The sequence below is a fragment of the Capsicum annuum genome, chromosome 4 (assembly GCF_002878395.1).
Source record: "Capsicum annuum cultivar UCD-10X-F1 chromosome 4, UCD10Xv1.1, whole genome shotgun sequence".
Classification (NCBI taxonomy): domain Eukaryota; kingdom Viridiplantae; phylum Streptophyta; class Magnoliopsida; order Solanales; family Solanaceae; genus Capsicum; species Capsicum annuum.
Window position 1 is genome coordinate 117,995,447 of NC_061114.1, and position 23,427 is coordinate 118,018,873.

The 23,427-nt window shown below is 39.5% G+C and overlaps 1 protein-coding gene across 12 annotated transcripts; it reads left to right on the forward strand.

Annotated features, from left to right (window-relative positions):
* Positions 1–1,264: 1,264 nt before the first annotated feature.
* LOC107868014 lies at positions 1,265–22,961 on the forward strand. Of its 12 annotated transcripts, none has more exons than XM_047411962.1 (13): positions 1,271–1,894; positions 2,116–2,193; positions 11,322–11,479; positions 12,196–12,271; positions 17,459–17,526; positions 18,727–18,982; positions 19,241–19,342; positions 19,438–19,574; positions 19,680–19,733; positions 19,838–19,921; positions 20,081–20,244; positions 21,355–21,504; positions 22,613–22,961. In XM_047411962.1, exons 2-12 carry the CDS (start codon positions 2,130–2,132, stop codon positions 21,500–21,502), a joined length of 1,311 nt encoding a protein of 436 aa, XP_047267918.1. In that variant the 5' UTR covers positions 1,271–1,894; positions 2,116–2,129; the 3' UTR covers positions 21,503–21,504; positions 22,613–22,961. The 12 variants fall into 12 exon arrangements, 11 of the variants coding, with proteins under 11 accessions (XP_047267910.1, XP_047267916.1, XP_047267912.1 ...); XM_047411961.1 differs by having other exon boundaries at positions 1,274–1,894; positions 19,238–19,342; XR_007055090.1 differs by having other exon boundaries at positions 1,265–2,193; positions 19,238–19,342; positions 20,055–20,244.
* Positions 22,962–23,427: the final 466 nt, after the last annotated feature.

A 23,427-nucleotide genomic window follows, 5' to 3' on the forward strand; every position in this document is an offset into this window, starting at 1 on the left:
AGAACTAGAGAAGGTTGAGACAAACGTAAGTCTCTTCCTTTGTCATCCATCGATTAAACAGTAGTGATTGGACTACTACTAGCCGTTGGAAGATTTAAAATAAAAAGGCAGCCCAAGAGATATGAAAAATATCCTCTTTCCAAGAATAAGGTTGGACCATAAATGGTCTCTTTAATGAGGCACAAAACCCACGTTAATGAGCCCTAAAATAAAGATTCTGCCAATCTGGAATAAGCCTTGTTTCCTTTGACACGAGATGTTGCATTAAATGCGGAGGATGCAATCACGATCCTTTCCTTCTATATTCTTGTGACAAATCTTTTTCTTTGTTTAGAAGCTTGAGATGCCTTTTTCCATTTTCGTCATTGCTTGTTTTTCCTGCAAGTTGTCAGACATTGAAATTAGACACAATCACCTGGAACAAATTTCACATAATGAGGATGATGAGAACTGTATTGTTTGGGCAAGGCGGCAGGATTGGCACTTCTCTGTTAATTCATGCTACAAGATATTCCATAGTCTGGGGGACAACTCTTATCAATTGACCATGGAAACGACTAAGAAAGTCCGAGGCGCCTTATTAAGCCCATTGCTTTCTGTGGTTGGTAGCAAGTAATGCCTGTCTCGTGCACATCAACCTTCAGCGAGAGGGTATGATTATATTCAATTCGTGTTTCTTCGGTAGCAGTGAGGTTGGAAGTGGCAGTCGCTTATTTCTTCATTGCCCTGTGGCTAGTCTGATTAGTCTCTTTTACTTGCTCTTTTAAGGGTGCCAACTCTTATGCCTTATATTGTAAGATCTACTAGTCAACTGGATCCCTAGGCGAATCAGTATATACAATTAAGGAAGATAGGGAGAATCCCTGCTTGTGTACGCTGGGTTATATTGATGGAAAAAATGCCAGATTCTTTTGAAGGGATGATTGATTATCTATAGAAGTTGAAATCAACTTTTTACGCCATTTGGCTTTCTGTTATAATCTACAGGATGTAGAGGATGACGATAGTATGCTAGATTTCATAGGATCCTTACAAAATAGGAATATGTGCATCAGGAAGCCTTGTTTTGTGCAGAAGGGTTATTGCCTTGGCACCATTTTAGTACTAACCTGATTTTTCTTTATATATGTTAGTTACATCTTCAGAAAAAATTGAGTCTTGTGGTGAAGTTGGTGCAACAACATACTGGTATAATCCCACAAGTGGGGTCTGGGGAGGGTAGTGGGGTCTGGGGAGGGTGGTTGGCATGCAACCTTACCCCTATCTTGTGAAGGTAGATATGTTGTTTCATATAGACCCTCGGTTCAAGTAAAGCATAATAAAATCATGTATGGAAAGGAAAATAAAGTAATTTTGAGAGAACAACACAATACATATACTATAACCAAAGGAAAAAAAAAAACGAGAAGTAATAATAAAATTGGAGAACAAGATAGTATAAGAGTAACAATAACAATCCTGATAAGGGGAGTCAGACATCGTTTGACTACCTACTAACCTTCTACCCTAATCCCCGACCTTCATATCTTCCTATCTATCGTGTCCTCTTATTAATGATATATAAAGAGGACTCTTCATGGAGAAGTCCTTAGTTAGATGAAATAATGGATGTTTTCTAATTGCTGGAATCCCAAATTATGATGGCATAATTATTCAGAATATTTTAAACCTATTTCTTGATAATTCTGTTAACGCAATGACATAATTATTAAGAATACTTTACAGAGGTTCAGCAATTTTCTTGTCTTTCAACAATTGGCATGCATATTCAGTACAAAATTACCAATCATGGATGCGAGGTGCATCTATCAATATGTCCAAATGGTTGTGCTCATGTTTCATCCATTATGTTGCAGCTACTATTCATAGAATATGTGAGATCTTAAGACGAGAGGTACAAACCAACTTCATGAAGGCCTAAAAGTAATATGCTACATTGGATAATGGATTTTCCTAATCATCACAAAACTTCTTATGGCCAATAGGCTGAAACCATGTATCTTTTAAGGAAAGAATTCTACTTTCCTCCTCATTTGTTGTTACTAAAGATATATGTTCTTATATTTTGTTATGCTTTTTGTGGTTCTACGAGATTTAATATTTTTACTCTTCCAGGTGAGTATGTTTTTATGGATAACTTGACTCCTGCATTAATATCAAATCAGATTGTCTCTACCAGTAGCTCCAGAAAATGTAAGTTTAGCATTCAACTTTACATTATCCTCATGTTTCATACTCATTCTAATCGTATACATGATATTCATTTAGCTCCTTGGTGTTTCTTTTAAAGGATAAACATGCAAAGTATTTTTGCCTAAATGTAGGCAGCAAAGGGTGTCAACTCGGTACTATACTAGGTAATACAATAGAAATAAAATTAGGGTACTTGCTCAAGTGGTAGAATACAAAAGAATGTTATATTTTGTATTGATAGTCAATGTTTGATAACAGAATCAGGAAATTAAAATTTCAGTAAAATTCAAAGCCTTTGGTTGAAGATGATGACATTTTCATTGAGCTTTGTAGTTTGATTTGAATGATGAACCCGGTTGTGGTAAGAAGGGCTTTAATTGGAATCATGTCAAAGCCTACTACATTGCAGGGAAATGTGTAGGAAGGGACTTTTTAGCAAAACTAGAAATTTTTGAAAAGAACATGACAGCCACAAGGCAAAATCTGATTAATCATTTGAATAAATCACATAGCTGAATGTAATTATGTTTATAAGAAGACGACTTTGAGAACACTAATCACAAACTCTTTAAGATACCTAATTCTTATCAATGAAAAAGTAATGGGAAGGAAAGAATTAGCATAAATCAAGTCCTAAAGCAACTTAGAATCTTGTAATAAAAATAAATGTTGCTCAAATCCTTCTTTTTCGGAGAATCAATTTGGTTTTATGCCTGGTCACTCCATGACTGAGGCAATTCACGTAGTGCGAAGACTGGTAGAGCAATATAGAGAGAGGAATAGAGATCTTCACTTGGTGTTTATTGACTTGGAAAAGGCGTATGACAAGGTCCCTGGGGAGGTTCTGTGGAGATGCTTGGAGGCGAGAGGGGTCCCTGTGGCGTACATCAGAGCGATTAAGAACATGTATGAAGGGGCGAAGACTCGGTAAGGACAGTGGGAGGAGATTTCGAGCATTTCCCGGTCTTGACTGGGTTGCACCAGGGATCGACTCTTAGTCCATTTCTTTTTGCCGTGTTGATGGATGTGTTGATAAGGAGCATACAAGGCGAGGTGCCTTGGTGTATGCTTTTTGCGGATGATTTAGTTTTGATTGATGAGTCGCGACAAGGTGTTAATGATGAGCTAGAGGTTTGGCGACAATCCCTGGAGTCTAAAGATTTTCGGTTGAGTAGGACTAAGACGGAGTACTTGGAGTGTAAGTTTAGTGACTCGAGGCAAGAGGAGGAGGTAGTAGTGAAGTTGGATTCCCAGACGGTTTGCAAGAGGGATAGTTTTAAGTATCTTGGGTCTACGATTTAGGGGACTGGAGAGATAGATGAGGATGCCTCTCACCGTATTGGGGCAGGTTGGATGAAATGGAGGCTCGCTTCGGGAATTTTATCCGATAAGAAGGTGCCCCCCAAGTTGAAAGGCAGATTCTATAGAGTTGCAGTCCGGCCGGCTATGTTATATGGAGCGGAGTGTTGACTAGTTAAGAGTTCTCATATCCAAAAGTTGAAGGTAGCGGAAATGAGGATGTTGCGTTGGATGTGTGGTTTTACAAGGGCTGACAGGGTCAGGAATGAGAGTATTTGAGAGAAGGTGGGAGTGGTGTCGGTGGAGGATAAACTGCGGGAAGTTAGGTTGAGATGGTTTGGCCATGTGATGAGGAGAGACGCGGATGCCCTAGTTCGTAGGTGTGAGAGGTTGGCCTTGGACGGTTTCAAGCGGGGTAGGGGTAGGCCGAAGAGATACTGGAGGGAAGTGATTAAACGTGACATGGAGCAGTTACAGTTGACTGAGGACATGATCCATGATAGGAAGGTATGGAGGAAAAACATTAGGATAGAGCGCTAAGGTGTGTGGATGAGTCATAGGCAGTAGGTAGGAGGGCTTTGGTGTCCTTGTTTGGCAGTGTTCAATATTTTTGGTGGATGTCATGCTTATGATATTTTATCATGTTCCATGCATTTTTTTTTCTATATATTTTGTTCTTTGTCTTGAACCGGGGGTCTATCGGAAACAGCCTCTCTACTTCTTTAGAGGTAGTGGTATGAACTACGTACACTCTACCCTTCCCAAACCCCACGATGTGGGAATATACTGGGTTTTTTGTTGTTGTTGTTTTACAGATCCTTCTTTTGTTCGTATGTACTCATTTCAAGAGTCTAACATGGTGTTAGTACTTTCTAGGAATTCCTCAAATATTCTAAGAATTAGAAAAAAACTAGACTAATGTGTCCTAGATTTATCACACCTTATATTGGCTACTACTCTTACACAAGTCCATTAAACATTTGTTAATTACCTAAATTGTACTTTTTCTTTTTTGAAATTGGTAATTGTGTATATTCCATAAGAACAGATTAGTACTGAAATCAACAACAACAACAACAACAACAAACCCAGTGTATTCCCACATAGTGAGGTCTGGGGAGGGTAAGATGTACGCAGTCCATACCTCTACCTCTAAAGAAGTAGAAAGGCTGTTTCCGATAGACCCCGGCTCGAGACACGGAATACTAAACAAATTCATAGTAAAGCATGGAACAAGATGGCATAACATAAATACGACACCCACAAGTAATAGTAAACAGAGAAAAGTAAACAGATTCGTAATAAAGCATAAAACAAGGTATCATAACAAGAATAATACCCCCACTAAGTAATTCCCTACACTAGCGGCCCAAACTGACCCTAGCCTTCTGCGCTAATTCGCGTCCTCCAGATCTTCCTATCTAGGGTCATGTCCTCAGTGAGCTGTAACTCCCGCCTAATCACCTCTCCTCAGTACTTCTTCGGCCTACTCCTACCCCGCCTAAAACCATCCAAAACTAGCCTCTCACACCTACGAACCAGGGTATCCATGCCCCTCCTCATCACGTGTACGAACCATCTCAATCGGACGTCCCGCATCTTATTCTCCACTGGAGTCACACCAACCTTCTCCCTGATAGTCTCATTCCGAACTCTATCCCCCCTTGTCAGCCCACACATCCAACGCAACATTCGCATTTCCGCCACCTTTATTTTTTGAATGTGGGAGTTCTTAACTGGCGAACACTCCGCTCCATACAACATGGCCGGACGGACTGCCACCCTGCAGAATTTGCCTTTAAGCTTGGGCGGCACCTTCTTATCACAAAACACCCCCGAAATGAGCTTCCACTTCATCCATCCCGCCCCGATATGGTGCGAGACATCCTCGTCAATCTCACCGTTATCCTGAATCACGGACCCGAGATACTTGAAACTATCCCTCTTACATACCACCTGTGATTCCAACTTCACTACCACCTCATTCTCCAGCCTCACGTCATTAAACTTGCATTCCAAATACTCTGTCTTGCTCCTGCTCAACCTGAACCCTTTAGACTCAAGAGTTTGTCTCCACACCTCTAATTTATCATTCCCCCCCTCCCGCGTCTCATCAATCAAAACTACATCAGTTGCAAAAAGCATACATCAAGGCACCTCTTCTTGAATATGCCGCGTCAACACATCCATCGCCAAAGCAAACCAAAAGGGACTAAGAGTAGATCCCTGATGCAATCCTGTCAAGACAGTGAAATGCTCTGAGTCTCCTCCCGCCGTCCTCACCTGAGTTTTAGCTCCATCATACATGTCCTTAATTGCTCTGATATATGCCACCGGGACTCCACTCACCTCCGAGCATCCCCAAAGCACCTCCCTGGGGACTTTGTCGTATGCCTTCTACAAGTCGATAAACACCATGTGCAGGTCCTTCTTCCCTTCCCTATACTGTTCCACCAGCCTCCGTACCAGGTGAATTGCCTCCGTCGTCGAGCGGCTAGGCATAAAGCCAAACTGGTTCTCTGAAATAGACACTATCCGTCTCAGCCTCACCTCGACCACTCTCTCCCAAATCTTCATAGAGTGACTCAATAACTTAATACCCCTATAGTTATTGCAACTCTGAATGTCACGCTTGTTCTTACAGAGAGTGGATCATAGTACTCCACCTCCAAGCCTCGGGCTTTTTCGCCATCTTGAAAATTCCGTTAAACAATCCAGTCAACCACCTTAAACTAGCCTCGCCAGAAAACTTTCAAAAATCCACAGGTATCTCATCAGGCCCCGTTGCCCTACCCCTTCGCATCCTGCGAACAGCCTCTCTAACCTCCTCTGCCTCAAAACGTCTACAATAACTAAAATCCCAACACTCCTCTGAGTGCTCCAGCTCCCCTAACACAATAGCTCTATCCCCTTCGTCATTCAAGAGCCTATGAAAATACGACTGCCATCTATTCTTAATGTGGCCGTCCTCCACCAACACTGTACCGTCTTCCCCCTTAATACACTTCACCTGATCGAGGTCATGACCCTTCCTCTCCCTAGCCTTAGCGAGTCTAAACAACTTTTTTCCCCTCCTTTCTCCTGTAACCCCGTATACAAGCCCTCAAAAGCTGTCATCTTAGCTGCCGTAACTGCTAACTTAGCCTCCTTCCTAGCTAACTTGTACTCTTTCCTGTTTACCCGCTTCTCTTTTTCGTCCTTACTCTCAACCAACTTAGCATACGCCCCTTTCTTGGTCTCCACTTTCTTCTTAACCTCTTCATTCCACCACAAAGGTGGACGATGATGCCCGGCCCGGCCCCTAGAAACACCCAACACCTCACTAGCATTCTCCTTGATGCACCTAGCCACCCTATCCTACATACTATCCACGTCCCCCCTACACTCCCACACCCTCATTCCCGCCAACTTCTCCCCTATCTCCCACGTATTCACTGGCGTCAAGCCGCCCCACTTAATTCTAGGTCTGCACTCCTCACCCCTTCTCTTCCTATCCTTCTTTATACCCAAATCCATAACCAAAAGCCTATGCTGGGTCGAAAGATTCTCACTCGGGATGATCTTACAGTCCTTACACAATATCCTATCCCCTTTCCTAAGCAACAAAAAGTCAATCTGGGTCTTGGCTATCGCGCTTCGGAAGGTGATCAGATGATCTTCCTTCTTCGGAAAGCCCGAGTTCACCACCACCAGCCCAAAGGACCTCGCAAAATCCAATAGAGTAGTCCCCTCTTCATTTCTTTCCCCAAAACCAAAACCACCATGCACATCACCAAAGCCTCCCGGTAACGCCCCGATGTGCCCATTGAAATCTCCTGCTATAACAATCTTCTCCGAGCTAGGCACGCCTCTCACCACCTCATCCAAAGCCTCCCAAAACCGCATCTTCTCCTCCCCATCCAAGCCCACTTGCGGCGCATAAGCACTACACACGTTCAGGGTAAACCCCCCAATGACCAACTTAATAGTCATCAACCTATCGCTGATCCTCTTTACCTCTACTACTTGACTTCTAAGCTCTTCATTTACTAAGATGCCAACTCCATTTCTACACCTCTCGCTCCCAGAGTACCAAAGCTTGTAACCATCCACATCTCTAGCCTTAGACCCTACCCACTTGGTCTCTTGAACACATGCAATATTAATCCTCCTCTTTCTAAGAATCTTCACAAGCTCAATGGACTTACCCTGAAGAGTCCCTATATTCCAAGACCCAACCCTCAGCTTACCATCTCTATCAACACGTCTTCCTCTACCGCCCCTGAGGCCAAACCTTTGCCTCCCTCCCACCCCCGCCCCCACAACAGCCCCCCGCCCCAACCCCCTCGGACATGACCCTATCCAACCATCAATGCCCACAGCCACTACTACAAGAAAATATAAGAGAATATAAACAATGGTAGTAACAAAGAAGCAGTAGGAAATACAAGGCTCACACAAATTAGAAGAAATAATCAAGAAACGAAACTAAACTCAAATAGGGAGAAAAACAAAACCCAGGTAAGGACAAAACTAACAGTAAGAAAAATAGAGCACACTAATGGCCTGGCACCAAGGACAGTCAAACAAATAATAAGGAGCGGTGCAAGTCACGAATATACTACAGCAGACACGCAAGTCAAGATACAGGAGATAATATGATAAATAATATGAAGCAACATAAGAGGTTCAAAAATAGCAAGACAATAAAGACACCCTCAAAGGACACACTATATCCAAATTTTAAGAACAACAACTACTAGAAATCCAAATAACAGATAGGAAATCCCACGCAAATTCCAGGCAACGAAAATATCGAAAAGTCGCGCGATAAAATAAAGTTCAAGGGTTAGAAGTCACCGAAATACGTATATCATGTAATCTGCTCTTGCTTGTTGTGCTGGAACCCGGCAAATTGGGTCGCCGGAATCACTTTGCCGAAAAGTCGCCGGCTCAACTCTGGACAGTAGTTGCAATATCTGGTAGAGACCCCCACCTCTTTTTCACTTTTGTAATTTTGTTAGGCGATGCAACTTTCCACAAACGGTGAAAAAATTCCAACGTAAGTGAATGATTGTGAGCAGCAAGCCAACAAGCTAGCAACAGTCGAGCAGACGAGCAAAAATTGAGCAGTTAATCTGAGAGAGACTGAGATAGTGAGATGAGACGAGAGAGAGGCGCTAACAGCTATGTGAGTATATTGTCATATTTACAAATTCCACTGTCTATGATCATACGTCTATAATGAATCTAGTACATCAATAATAGAGACAAGATCATTATTGCAAAGCTGATTACACCAAAAACACGAAGTCAAGATACAATTCAACTTGACATGTTGCATACTATTTTCTATGTTCTCAAAGCATCTAGAATTCCTTTCCCTCCATATTGTCCACCAAATACAAGACGGGATGATTCTCCACCTGTTTCTATTCTGTGCCAACAGCCCCACTTCCTCCCAACTTTGTAGTCTCTGCCTTTGAGACTTAGAAATAGTCTCCATAGTTGTCCTGTAACTCTAAAATGTATAAATAGATGATTAACAGTTTCTGCATATTTCCCACCGAAGAAGCATCTGGAACATAGAGTTATCCCTTTCCTCATCAGGTTATCCTGTGTAAGGACGAACTTTCTTGCTGGCAACCATAAAAAACATGCAACTTTGTGAGGTATTTTAGTCTTCCAAATTTTTTTCCATGGTCACTTTTCTTGCTGTTGGCTAGGGTAGTTCAACATTTTGTAGGCTTTGCTTACTTTATATCTGCATGTTGCATTGCCTTGCCAATTTATCTCATCTTCTGCTTCTTCGAGCCTACCAAACAGCTCTATTGTACCAAAAAACTCAGCCACCCTTTGAATCTCCCAATCATTGTCTTCTAAAGTTGAAAGTCCACCTTCATCACTCCACAATTCTGCTATAGTCTTCTGTTGGTGCTGCATCAGATTGTAAATATCTGGGAAAAGTATTGATAAGTTCCTTGCCACATTCCACTCATCTACCCATAAAGCAGTCTTTTCTCCATTTCTCACTTCGATCTTGGAATTTTCCTTAAACACATCCCATAGCGTTCTAATTGATCTCGATAGGAGAAGTGATTTCTTTGGTCATCCATCTGTCCCCCTCCTCATACTTTGCTTCAATTACTCTTCTCCATAGACATTGTCTATCATTTGCATATTTCCATAGCGATTTCATTCTCAATGCCTTGCTGTGGTTATCCAGGTTGTTGATTCCAAGCCCCCCCATATTTCTTTTCTACTATCAAGTCCTCCCACTTGACCAAATGGTAACCTTTTCTCTCTTTGTTCCCCTGCCATAAGAAGTTCCTCCTAATGCCATCCAGTCTTTTAATGACTCCTTTTGGAATTGGAAACAAGGACATCACATATGTTGGCATGGCATCTAGAACTGAATTGATTAGTGCAAGTCTACCCCACAAAGAGAGATGTCGTCTCTCCCATCTAAAGTGTACTTATCTAATAACTCAGACCATAAAGGACAAGGTTACTGTTTCAAATCACTGAATCAATAGTATTTTTATAGTCTAACCTTCTTCTATGTGACCATTATGTTTCTGCATCACTGGGTTTTGGTTACCCATTTAAAATAGCCCATTATTCTCCAGATATACAGCTTATCTCACAAGTTGGATATTACCAACACCTTATGGACTTATTAGTAATTCACATTCTGTGTGTTAGTTATCTCTTTATGCATCACGGCCCAAACTAGAGCTGTGACCCGCATCTGATAGCTTCTCCTCTGCCAAAGGAACCCATTTCCCTAGTTCCTGTCACTTTTTGATGTGCCATTCACGACACTGTCATGTCATCAACACCACTCATCCCCAACAATAAATACTTAGCAAACCCATTATATTGACAAGTTGACTACTGTGTAATAATGACAACAGGAAAATTAAGTCGATCTATAAGTCATCACGTAAACTCGGTAGGACCAGAAGATTCAGAATTATGTTGGAAGCTTCTAAGAGTATCAAATACATCATGAAAATCCTTTGGATGCAGCATGGTTAACTGAAAAGTAATTAAGAAAGAAATACCATAGATGCCACCACATAGATGCAAGTGGGGCTTAGGTTGGAACTGAAGGAGAAGATGCAGGTCCTCAGGTTTAAACTTTTATGAGAATGGAAAAAAGAAACAGACCCATATGTGGGGGGGAGTGTTATTGACATACTTAAGTATGCATTCTGTAACCGCTTAAACTTTTCGAGGAGGTGGTTAAACAATTTTAGGAAGAGGTAGCAGGTACTCAGTGAATTGAACGAGGTGTGCGAAAGTGGTCTGAACATCGCTTTAATAAAGAGAGTAATACTAACCAAAGAAATATAAAATTCAAGGAGAGTTGAGGATATACCAAAGTAGTTCCTTGAAGTTATGTGCCGTTTGTTCAAAACTTGGTTGATTAACTTAAGATTTCCATGGGGTTAAATACACGTTTTTACTTGCACTTTTAGCATGCAAAAATGATGTTGGCTTGATGCTGACTACTTGTGGCTAGGTTATTACTTCAATGCAAACCTGTACTGCAAAAATGAAGTGGATTGACAGAGAACAGCCCATGCCTCATTTCCTGATGCCAGCTTAGCTGTTTTGTAGTTGATATTAATATGCTCGCAGCTTATATGAATGCACAGCCCATATTTATTTTTGTTTGTAAAAGAAATTATTCAGTGATCTGAAGATTTTGTTCACTTGTGGGACGGCGGACCTGGAACAAAGTGGTCAACACTATAAATTCTCTGAAGTCTGAACAATACTGCTTTGACAGTATTCCATTTGTTTTGACAAGGATAAAGGAAGGAGCTATGTTTATTTTGCAGTTATGGTGCGAACAATTCTACCAAGCACCATACCACCATCATACAGGGGTGCAACCATTCGTTACCTTTACTATGTTAGAAGTATTTTATCTGGACAATACTTGATGATGGAAAATGGTCACTTCAGCGAAGAGTCTATACGAGATCTTGCGGAGCAGGTTAGTTCCTTGCTGTTCTGTCCATATTTCGTTTATCTTGATCATTTTCGTTTTATTTTATTCAAATTTTAGCTGCTTTCAAGAGTTAGCCTGATTCTTTTGTGACATGCTCTTGTAATTGCATGTCTGATTTTCTGCATCATTCTCAATAGTCCAAGTGCTAGTTGTTCATGTGCTTTATTATTTTACCATTTCTGACATTTCCAATAGCCATATTATTCTATTAATCAACAACTAGTGAATCTTGGATTTGTTAAGAATGCAACTATGTTACTGTTCTCATTGGTGCTCATTGTGCTTTTTTGTCAGTCTCTTTTACCTTTGGTAATTAGGAATGGAATTAAGAGAAGGTACTCTTATCTTTTAAGTTTCTATTCTATTCATCTGTATGCAAATCAATGACTAGAAAGTTCCTGTTCCATTCCGAAAAAAGTAAAAGAAAGCCACTGCTCACCTGAACTGCAACAATATGTATAATCATTTGATATGAAAATTGATTCCTTGCAATGTATCCTTTGATTAAACTATAAAGAGAAAAACACTGCAGCTTCCACCTTTTCTCTCGTTCTTCTTTTTTCAGAGAAAAAGAGGGATTTGATAAATCTATATCCTCTTGTGTAAGATGCCAAGGCTTGAGGGTTTTGTATTAGCTCAATGTGCAAGTTTTTCTTTTCTGCTTTTGGATTCAAATAGTTTCTGTATCTCAATCCATGCAGGAAACAAGAGTACCACTGCAATTATGGGTAACTCAGAAGAGTAATGGCCTTCAAAGTGAAGAAGGGCGTAGTACTGGTACTATTTTCTTGTTTTAAACCTCTAAACTCATTATCTGTTCTCTGGTTCGTGATTCAATAGTTTCTTCTTCTTCTTGAAATTGATACTATAAATATACCCATATATTTTTGCATAGATATTTTATCATTAGTGTTGTTATGGTTATCGTACTATTTTTATGTCAATATTTCTGTTTTCTTGGTATTTTCACGAGAGCTTCTTTTACTGTGTATTTTTCAAACCTATTTTGCAATGTTTTTCTTGAGCCTTCTATTGGAAACAACCTCTCTACCTCAAGGGTAGGGGTAAGGTTTGCGTACACTCTACCTACACCAAATCCCATTTGTGGGATCACACTGGGTGTGTTGTTGATTCTTGCATGTTTACAACAACAACAACAAACCTAGTGTATTCCCACTTAGTGGGGTCTGGGGAGGGTAAACTGTACGCAATCCATACCACTATCTCTGGAGAAGTAGAAAGGTTGTTTTTGATAAACCCCCGGCTCAAGACAAAGAACAGTAAACAAATTCGTAATAAAGCATGAAACAAGATGGAATAACAGAAATAAGACACCCACAAAGTAATGCCCTACACTAACGAACCAAAGGCACCCCCACCCCCGTACCCTCCTACTAGCAACTCCAACCTATGGACATAGCCCTAAGACTACCAACCCGACTACCCCAAAGCTCTCTTAGCTACTGGCTACGCCCCACCCATAAGCTCTAGCCTTCTAACCTAATTCGTGTCCTTCATACCTTCCTATCTAGGGTCATGTCCTCAGTAAGTTGTAACTGCTCCATGTCACATCTAATCATTTCTCTCCAGTATTTCTTCGGCCTACCTCTACCTTGCTTGAAACCATCCAAAGCTAGCCTCTCACACCTACGAACTAGGGCATCCGTACCCCTCCTCATCACATGCCCGAACCATCTTAACCTAACTTCCCGCATCTTGTCCTCCACCGAAGCCACTCTCACTTTCTCCTGGATAGTTTCATTCCTAGCCCTATCACCCCTAGTAAGCCCACACATTCAACGCAACATCCGTATTTCCGCCACCTCAGTTTTTGAATGGGGGAGTTCTTCTGTGGCCAACACTTCGCTCCATACAACATGGCCGGGCGGACGCCACTCTGTAGAATTTGCCTTTAAGCTTGAGTGGCACCTTCTTATCACACAACACTTCCAAAGCGAGCCTTCACTTTATCCATCTTGCCTCAATATGGCGGGATACATCTTCGTCAATCTATCCATTCCCCTGAATCATGCACCCGAGATACTTAAAACTATCCCTCTTATAAATAACCTACCTCCTCATTGTCCTGCCTCAAGTCATTAAACTTGCACTCCATATACTCTCCCCTTCATCATTCAAGAGTCTATGAAAGTACGACTGCCATCTTCTCTTAATGTGAACGTCCTCCATCAACACTCTACCATCCTCCCCTTAGTGCACTTCACTTGATCGAGGTTACGACCCTTCCACTCCCTAGCCTTTGCAAGCCTATACAACCTCTTTTTCCTGCCTCTCTCCTTTAACCCCGCATACAAGATCTCAAACGCTGTCGTCTTAGCAGCCGTAACTGCTAACTTAGCCTCCTTCCTAGCTAACTTGTACTCCTCCCTACTCATTTGCTTCTCTTCTTCATCCCTACTCTCAACCAACTTAGCATACACCCCTTTCTTAGTCTCAACTTTCTTCTTCACTTCTTCATTCCACCACCAGTCCCCCGATGCTGTCCGGGCTGGCCCCTCGCGACACCCAACAACTCTCTAACTGTAACGCCCCGAAATCGGATTCCGAGACGTCACACGGTGCTTAAGGTCACAAGTAACCCCAAGCTAACCCTTCATCTGGCATAACCCAAAGCAACTGAATAAAATACATAAAATAGAAGGAATAATGCAGAAACAACCCATAACTTAGTTTGACCAACATGAAAGTAGATTTACACGGTCACAATTCTGCTCGTATATATACAAATTTGAAACTGAATACACTGACTACTAGTGACTGTCTATGAAGCCTCTACTAGCATTGACCAAAGATAGCCGGGTCATGACTCCCAACTACCCCTACTCAATACGATTGAATACAGAAAATACAATACACCTCAAATCTGAACAACTCAAGTCCCTGAATCAAAAGGACTAATCACCTGCCGATCGAGAGTTGCGACCCAGCTGAACATGATATGTGCGCTACAGCTTGTACCTACATTTTGGTAAGAATGTAGCCCTTGGAAATATGTGGGTCAGCACTTTGAAATGTACTGAGTATGTGGGGGCGCATGCAACAATATAAATAGTATAATTAATTTCATGAAAACATGCATACGGACAATGATGACTCACTTGGCTTGAGTTATATCAAATCATATTTTTCGTAATTTCATAATAAACAGTTCATATGATAAAATCTCGTAATCCACGTAAATCATTATAAATCATAAATTATGATAAATCATCCTAAATCATCATAAATTATCATATCGTCAAAAATCATCATAGATAATTATAAATCATTACAAATGACCATAAAACATCATAAACATCTCAACTCTTTGACTCAAATCTCGGAGTGACTCGGTAATTCAAGAAACTTAATCTTATGGACACGGGAGTTTCCTATAACCGACAACCCCACGTAAGCTACGTGGAATACCAACGTTTGAACCCCCGTTGGTGGGAGCGTCATACTCTTTGCCAGGGAGTACGACCTTAAAACTGCAATAATCACAATCGGCCTCTCTGGCCAATAATATCATCATCAAACAACCCTACGGTGGCACATAGGTTTGGGGAAATACCAAATTTTCCTCTCGGTGCTAAGTACTACTCCCCGACAAGCTCAGAACGCGTTAGGAAATCCACCACAACATCACAAGGGTCTATCATAAAGACCAAATCAAATCTCTTTCTCATTTATCAAATCATATCAATTTGTGGATTCCTAACTCAACACATTTTAGCTCAAAACATTTTAATCTTCCTCAACATCAACAAGGTATCAATGCATTGAACCATAACCGACTCGACATTTGACTCAATACGTAATATTTTCAACAATTTAACTCATCGAAACCATCCGTAAAATACCAAGACTCATTGCAACTTCGATATCAATATACCCAATAACTCAAATCGTCATAAGGAAGCTCAAAATTTGACACATGGCTCGAAAACACTTGGAAATACCAATAATTCATTCTTGAACTTAAAACTTGGATACATGTTCAAAATATATCAATTCTTGATAGAAACACCAAGAATCCCAATATTAAATCTCAATTCATAGAACGAAAATAGTCAAATACTCATGTGATTCAAAACTTACAATTCAAATCTTTATAAGTTCATAATTGAATTATTTAGACATAATTCAACTTACAGAACCATATGAATCCATTAAATAATCATAATTGGCAAGCTTGAACAATTTACATATATACATAATCAAAATCCCATGGTAGGATATCTTGGAAATAAATTCATTTGCCAAACTCATAGTAATCCATAATAAAAATTAAAGATACGGGCACAAGAACGGAAGAATTATTCTTGTTCAAACCCCACATACCTTAAAATTAAAGATTGGAATGAATTCTTGCCTCGGAACACTATTCACGAAATTGATTGGTGCATCTCGAAGAGCTCGGAACGGGGACTTCATTTATCGGATTAATTTGGAATTTCCATGGTGGAATTGGAAGATTTAGGAAGGGGAATTTAGGGGTTTAGGGTTTCTTTCTTGGAATTTTTTTTTGAAAATAACAGACTTTGATGCCCAAAATAAGTTTTTATGCTTATTTCCGCGAAATGGGGCAAGGGTGAAATGACTGGATTACCCCTAAGGAAATTGAAAAATGGCAGAAAAATCCTGCGTACCTTGGCCAAGAAAAACTGAATAACTCCTCGTTCGGGTATTGGATTTTTGCGAAATTTATATCGTTGGAAAGCTAACTCAAAGATCTTTAATTTTATATATGGTAGGCCACCCAGTTCGTCATATATAAGGAGTTATGATCGACCGAAGTTGACCCAAATCAAATTCGTCCCTCAGTTACTGATTTGACATGCTGAAATTACTTGATCGTAACTTATTACTCTGATGTTGGAATGGGGTGAAACCAATTGCATTGGAAAGAAGGCTCAAAGAGCTTTCGTTTGATATATAGCAGATCTCCCAGTTCCTTATATTCAGGAAATGATGATCGTTTGAAGTTGGCCCTGAAATGCTGAAAATTTCTAGAGCATGCTAATCGCATGGTGCCACTGTTTTGGGCACCCAAACGTGCCCTTATGCTACTCCAAAAATTCCGAAACTCACTCGGGATGTATTACGACCTTTCCCCATCGCAGCGCAACTTGAAAATCAAAAAACGGATGTCGGAAAGGTCGTCAAATAAATACCCGAAGATCAGAGGTCTAAATGAGAAAGTTTCAACACTTAGCAATTTTTTTTTTTTTGAGTGCTAAGCTTCTCTTGGCAAGATAAAAATGCTTTAACGACTCGACACATTTGGGAGCGAAATATTTAACGGGAAAAACTCGGGGTGTCACACTAGCAGTCTCCTTGATGCAACTAGCAGCCCTATCCCACATATTATCCATGTCCCCCCTACACTCCCACACCTCCATTCCCGCCATCGTCTCCCCCATCTCCAGCGCATTCACTGGCGTCAAGCCACGCCACTTCATTCTGGATCGACCCTCCCCGCCCCTTCTCGTCTTATCCTTCTTTATACCCAAGTCCATCACCAGAAGCCTGTGCTGGGTCGAAAGATTCTCACTCGGAATGACCTTACAATCCTTACACAACGCCTTATCGCCTTCCTAAGCAGCAAATTATGGATGTTGTAAAATACATACGAGCCTCTTCAAGAGAAACCATTGTTTTACTTCTTGTATTATATGATGTCTTTTCTGAACTCCTTTTTATCTGGCGGAACTTTCTTTTCCTGTGACCAGTCATTTTTATTCCTACAAAGGTGACAAGTCAAATGATGTACCATTAAGATTACTTTGCATTGCCTAACATGATATGCTGAACTGATCACTTCTAAATGGCTATATATATGTTTTTCTTTGTTCTTTTCTTTCTTGACTTCTCAGTTCTGAACCCTAATTGTGTTTTTTTTGGAAATATTTATTGACTTTAATCTGTGGCATGATCAGATTGTGCCTTTTGATTTAACAGGGATTGTTCCTGCTTCAACTCTGCTTTTGGATGTTTATTGGAAAGAGATGGATGCTGATTCCGATTGGGTAAACGATTCTATTGCCTGTTTTATTTATTATTCAGTATGCTCTCATGATAAAAGAAGGAATTATTGACTGTATTAAGATTCACTAGAATTTGAAAGAATAAAAGCATTAAAGATGGTGCGGTTAATAAAAGATGATATTCTAGTGAATATTACAACGACAACAGCTACAACTCAATTCCAAACTGTTTCCGGGGAATAGAAGACCTGAATATTTTTCGTCCTTTTTTTATTATTGTTCTCCTTTCCAGTATGACAACTAAACTTTGAAATGCCTGATGTCCTTCCCCACACTATTGCTGGCCAACCTAAGGCAAATGTTTACTTCCAGTGTAAATTTCCAACTCGAAATGTTGAAAGACCAAAATACCCTTCTGTTGTCCTAAGGCAATGAGGCCTGCGAGTGAAGAAGAGTATTTTTTTAATTCGTGTCATTTTCTTTTTATTTTTAAATAATTAAATCGAATTTCTATGAAATTGATTAAGAATACAGAGAAGAGGACCGTGTCAGGCTATAATAAATAAATTACTCTATGGAGCTCTGCAGTATTGTTGTTTAATTGTGAGCTTTTATCAAATTTTCTTTTAATTTCTAAATGTCAACCAAATTAGTCCCAACTAAAACATTTGTCATCATGAGAATTCAAATTAGGTGTATAACTAGACTTGCTTTCTTCTGCATAAATATCCCAACATAATTCAACAAATCTAACATTAACACAAGAAGTAGAATCACTTAGCTTCTGTTAGCCATCATCATTTAGGAATGGAGCAAGTCGCCATTGCAAGAAACGTCAGAAGAGAAATGAAAGATTGTATCCAGCATGTTTGTGGATTTTCAATTCCCTGTAGACTTCAGGATCTCGATATCCTTGTATGACATGAATTTACACTAGGAAGGATGGATGTTCCGAGAAGTCAAAAGAAAGGAGAATCTATCTTCTTCAACTTTGTACTTGCCAAGAGGAAACAATGTTAAGGACTTGCAGTACCTTCTGTAGTTTCTTCCTATCTTTGTTATTCCTCCCTTTATTTTCTTTTGGCACTTCTTGTTATCTGATTGTTTTTGCCTGGATATGCTTATGCTAATACAGTAACTTTAGTAAATAGTTTATTGTAGAATAATCAAAAGATAACAAGAGCAGAGAGTGTACCTGGAGAGAACATGTTGATATGTTGACATGATTTTGCTTTTCTGCAGGCTAAAATAAATGAAACTTTTGATGGTGTGGAGGAAGGATATGAAAGTTCAAGGGATGAATTTTCATCAGTTTCCTCCTATAATCCCATGAGAGATAATATTCACCGGACATTTGGAAGCTCATTATCCTTGCGGTTATCCTGGGCAAGGTCTTCAAGCAAAGATCTTCCACATCTTGAAGGACGGTCAAGCATATCTTCACAACTGGCACTTCCACAGATAGCTGTGGCTGATGTCTTGTATGATTCTAATGGGGGTAAGACGAAAAGAATCATGTTTACATACATATGGTGCGGCGTTTTCACTGAAACAGTTTCAGAGAATAATACTAGTCTCAGAAAACTTATATCTGTTGTCATGGTTCAATGGATTACTGTCTTTGACTAAACAGGCTTTCTTTGTTTCTAGGCTCTTTTATTTTCCAATGGAAATATTACAATGCCTCTTAATCAAGATGGCTTTATTTTATTCTCACCAAACAAGAGCTGAGGGTTTCAATTTATTCTTCCAGCAGATGTTTTGTCCCCAAGTCAACAGCTGAAGAGTGCCAAGTCCTTTTCCAAGTATGATGATTCGCTGGTACCTTCTGTCTCAGGCATGGGTGAATCTGGAGCATGTACATCAGGCTTGCTATTCTATATATCTAATTAGTATTTGTTCCCTTCGTATACTTCAGCTGATGAATTGTTAACAAAAGATCCTTCATGACAGTTGATAATCGGTCGCCAACATTTTCTGCAGCAGAAGGGTTTGTTCGAGGGAGGTCTTACAACATTAGACTGGATGACCAAGTGCTTCTAAGATTTTCTCCAAAAAATTCTGAGTCAACGTATTACTTCAGTGATATGGTAATTGTATTATTCAGTGTATTGGCCCTTCATAGTGCTATTACAATGCGTATTTGAACCTGACTGGTTGGAAACTTATACCTTCAACTTATACTTTCGCGACAGATAGGTGGAACCCTGACCTTTTTTCATGAAGAGGGTTCTAGAAGATGCATTGAGGTAGTCCTGTATATCAAGTTCATGCTTGTAATAAGCCTTAGACATGTGGTTAATTTATTAGTTGATTCTTTCTGGAGTTTACTGGTCCTTTTGTTGCCTTCTAGCTTTCAGTAACCCTGGAGATGACTGAGACTATTAGCAGACGCTTTGTACATCCTTCACGGAGACATGCTCATTCTATTACTAAGGTATTCTTTAACTGATACCAGTACTATACCTGTTGATGATTCTTTACAACTGTTTGCATTTGACAAAGCTAAATTGTTTTGATGGATTTATTTAGAATAGATAAACACTTGAGCCCCTTCATTTGGTGATTAGTCACCAAGGCATTTTGAATTATTCAGGTTCATAGTGATCATCACGAGGTGGTTGCTGATTTCGTTCAGACAAGCTTCCTTTTTTCCATTCCGATGGATGGTCCTATGTCTTTTTCCACTCACTATGTTTCCGTACAGTGGGCTCTTCGATTTGAATTCTTTACCACTCCCAAGAATGTTGATTGGTCAAGGTATGTCTTTGCTCATGTAACAGGAATGTTTTGCTGGATTGATTGCATAATTCATTGATCAAAAACTTTGAGTTCTCTTTAAGAGGATGCACAAAAAGACTAAAGCACATCATAGGAAAAGTATCATACAAAAAGGCCCTGCGGACTGACTAAAGAGCCGAAAAGTTCATGGAATTGAAAGGGTCTAGAAGTGTGTTAGCTCTTTAGCTACTTCAATGGCCTCGTTTTTCCACCAGATACGGGGATTTAAGAAATTTGACAGTGCTTTTTGCACAATTTTTTCCTGATTCAACCTTTTATTTCTTTCATGCATGAGAATCCGCGAACAATATGTTTACTGTTGAACAGAAGCAGACCATTAATTACATTCAAGTGACTCCATTTTAGTCCAGGAAAACCATCAAGAGGCTAAAGGTTCAACTGTAATGCCAAATTCGCTAGGAAACTCACATGGAGAAGAAGATTCTCTCTCTTCTTCTTTCTAAATTAAGTAGCACTGACCGGCCAATTTTTACCTCTATTCTTAATATCATTGGAGTAATGCTTCATAAATCACTTCCCTAATTAAAAGATGATCATGTTGATGCTTTCCATCTTTTTACAATTATCCTAAGATACTTAACATTGCTATGATGTGTCTTCAAGTTAGAAACCTTAAACAAGAAATACTCTTTCGCTATCAATATCTAATTTTTGCTGTTATTACCACTTCCATCAAAGTGGAAAATCCAAATGCACCTTGATATTTTCATGATTAATCTTTCCAATCTATATTTCGAAGTGCGATCTCTCTGACATAATTATTTCTAGTGAAGCATGGGAGGTTGAAGCAATCCCTTGGTTTGCTTCACTTGGATATAATTGATTCAGTTGTAAAGGAAATATGGTAGGGAAAGGAACTTCATGGTCTAATCAAATGCACCGTACAATCTTGATGCTCTTTTCTCCCCTCAAATCGTTTCACCATGTCCTGATTTTATCCTTGCATTGTTTATCTGATTCTGTTTGTGGATTGGCCTTTGTAATTTGGTATTTTCTTCCTCGAATTGACCGAATTCTCAATTTTATCCCTTTTTTGTTTCTGAAAGTACTTCATGCGTGATTTATCAGATATGAGCATCCTATTTTGGTAGAGGGTAGAGAGAAATGTGAGTGGGTACTTCCAATAACTGTGCATGCACCTCCAGGAAGAGCTGCTGCAGCTCAGACAAGAAATGACAGGTCATTCTCTTTGGAACCCCTATGGGCCCATACATAAAGGTAAATGGAACTCTCATCTTCTAATCTAGCTGTTTTAACTTATGATTGATATGTACTTTGCGAGATGATGTTCTAAGTTTCTCTTTTCCATTCTCTGATGTATGCATTGACTCATATTCACGTGGAAAGAAAAAGTTGTTTTCTTGATATGATTTAGTCATAGTTTTCTTGATAGCAATTGAGCTGATTGCTGTATACCATTTAAGGAAATATTGTGCTAGTTGCCCTTGTGGTCTGGTCCGCGAAGAAGCTTAGTGCACTGGGCTGCTATTTATTGTGCTAGTCGCCTGAAATTTGACAAAAGTCAGTTAGCCCCTCTGTCTTGCTTGACATACGTAATGTTTTGACTTTTGAATGGTGGTGTCATTTAGATTGTGATGTCAGTAACCATTATGAATGTATGGTGGAATATTTTTTATGCCATTGATCTGAGTTGTACTTTTAAAGACTTGTGTGCATTTTGTATCCTTTCCCTTTTCTTTGACAGGTGAGGCAAAATACTTATTTTGGTAAATCTTGAAAACCAATCTTCAATGGAAGTAGCTACGCATTATTTGACTCTCCTTTTTTTTAGCGTCTTATATCCTTGAAGTCAACTTGATAACTTTTAGAAGTCAAGATCTTCGGTGTAAATAGAACCTTGTGGTCGGACCCTTCCCCGGACCTTGCGCATAGCGGGAGCTTAGTGCACCGGATTTCCCTTTAAGGTCTTGGGTGCCAACATAATAACCGTTCCAGTGGTGCAATAAATGCACCATCATCTTTATTATAGTGTTCACACTTCCGTTGTGCATTTTACACCTATATATAGGCCTGTGCATTTGGATCAAGTGAGAAATACACAATCAAGTTCTCTATTTTCTCCCTTTTCCAATTTCAACATATTTCGTCCTGGTCATTTTGTGGACCATTATAGGTTGCAAATAGACTACAGTTGAACCAGCGGATCATTACAAGAATGCATTTGTTTTGCTGATCTCGTTAGAGAAAGGAACGTTATATTATATCTGGAGATGTGGGATTCACTTGATTAAAGCTTAGCCCTATTTTTGCTCATAGCTTCTAGAATCAATTAGTGTTAAAATGCTTTTCCCTTTGAGTCTTGTAGGTGTACTTATTGCGAGAAGTTAAAATGCATTGCTCCAATGCTGTTGAGATATCTCACCGGCAACCCCTGGAGCTTGCCCCCGCCAGGTTCTGATTTCAGCAAGGATTAGTAACTGTGTTTCATTATTATTGTATTTTAGTCAGCAGTAGATATTTCCCTTTCCAATCTTTGGCGTTTGATCTTGTTCTTCTTTACATAATTTTTTATATGATTAGACATATATTGTGCCGCCTTTATATAGAGAACATTTTGTTTTGGGGATCATTACAGGTTATCATTATGTATATGATTTGACCTCTAAGAGGTACGATAATATTGGAAATACACATACTTTCCATTCATGGATTAATTAGCATGTGGGCGTTTGAATACATTTTGTTAACATAGCCAGCCAGAGACAATTAAGTCTGTTTTTAAATTTATTCGAAGGAAGTGTACTTATCATCCCATTACAATTTTTAGTGGTAGCTGCTACTTGCTTTAGAGAGAGTGTTCATCCACGTTGTAACTCTACGAGTGATGTTTTCTAGGACATACAAGCGAAGGAAATACAAACTAGAACGTATTACTCCGCATGTAATATGTTTTGTTTATCGGTCATTAATCTTTGAAGCTAGATTAATTTAATATTTTAAATTTTAAATTTAAATACTTAATTGATTTTATTTATCTTCAAAGCTAGATTAACTCAATATTTTTAATTTTGGAAAGGGTCAAAAATACCCTTTTACTTTCATTTATTTATCAAGTTTACCCTTCATTACATTTTTGAGCAAAAAAATACCCATGTCATTATATTTTTGGGCTAAAAATAC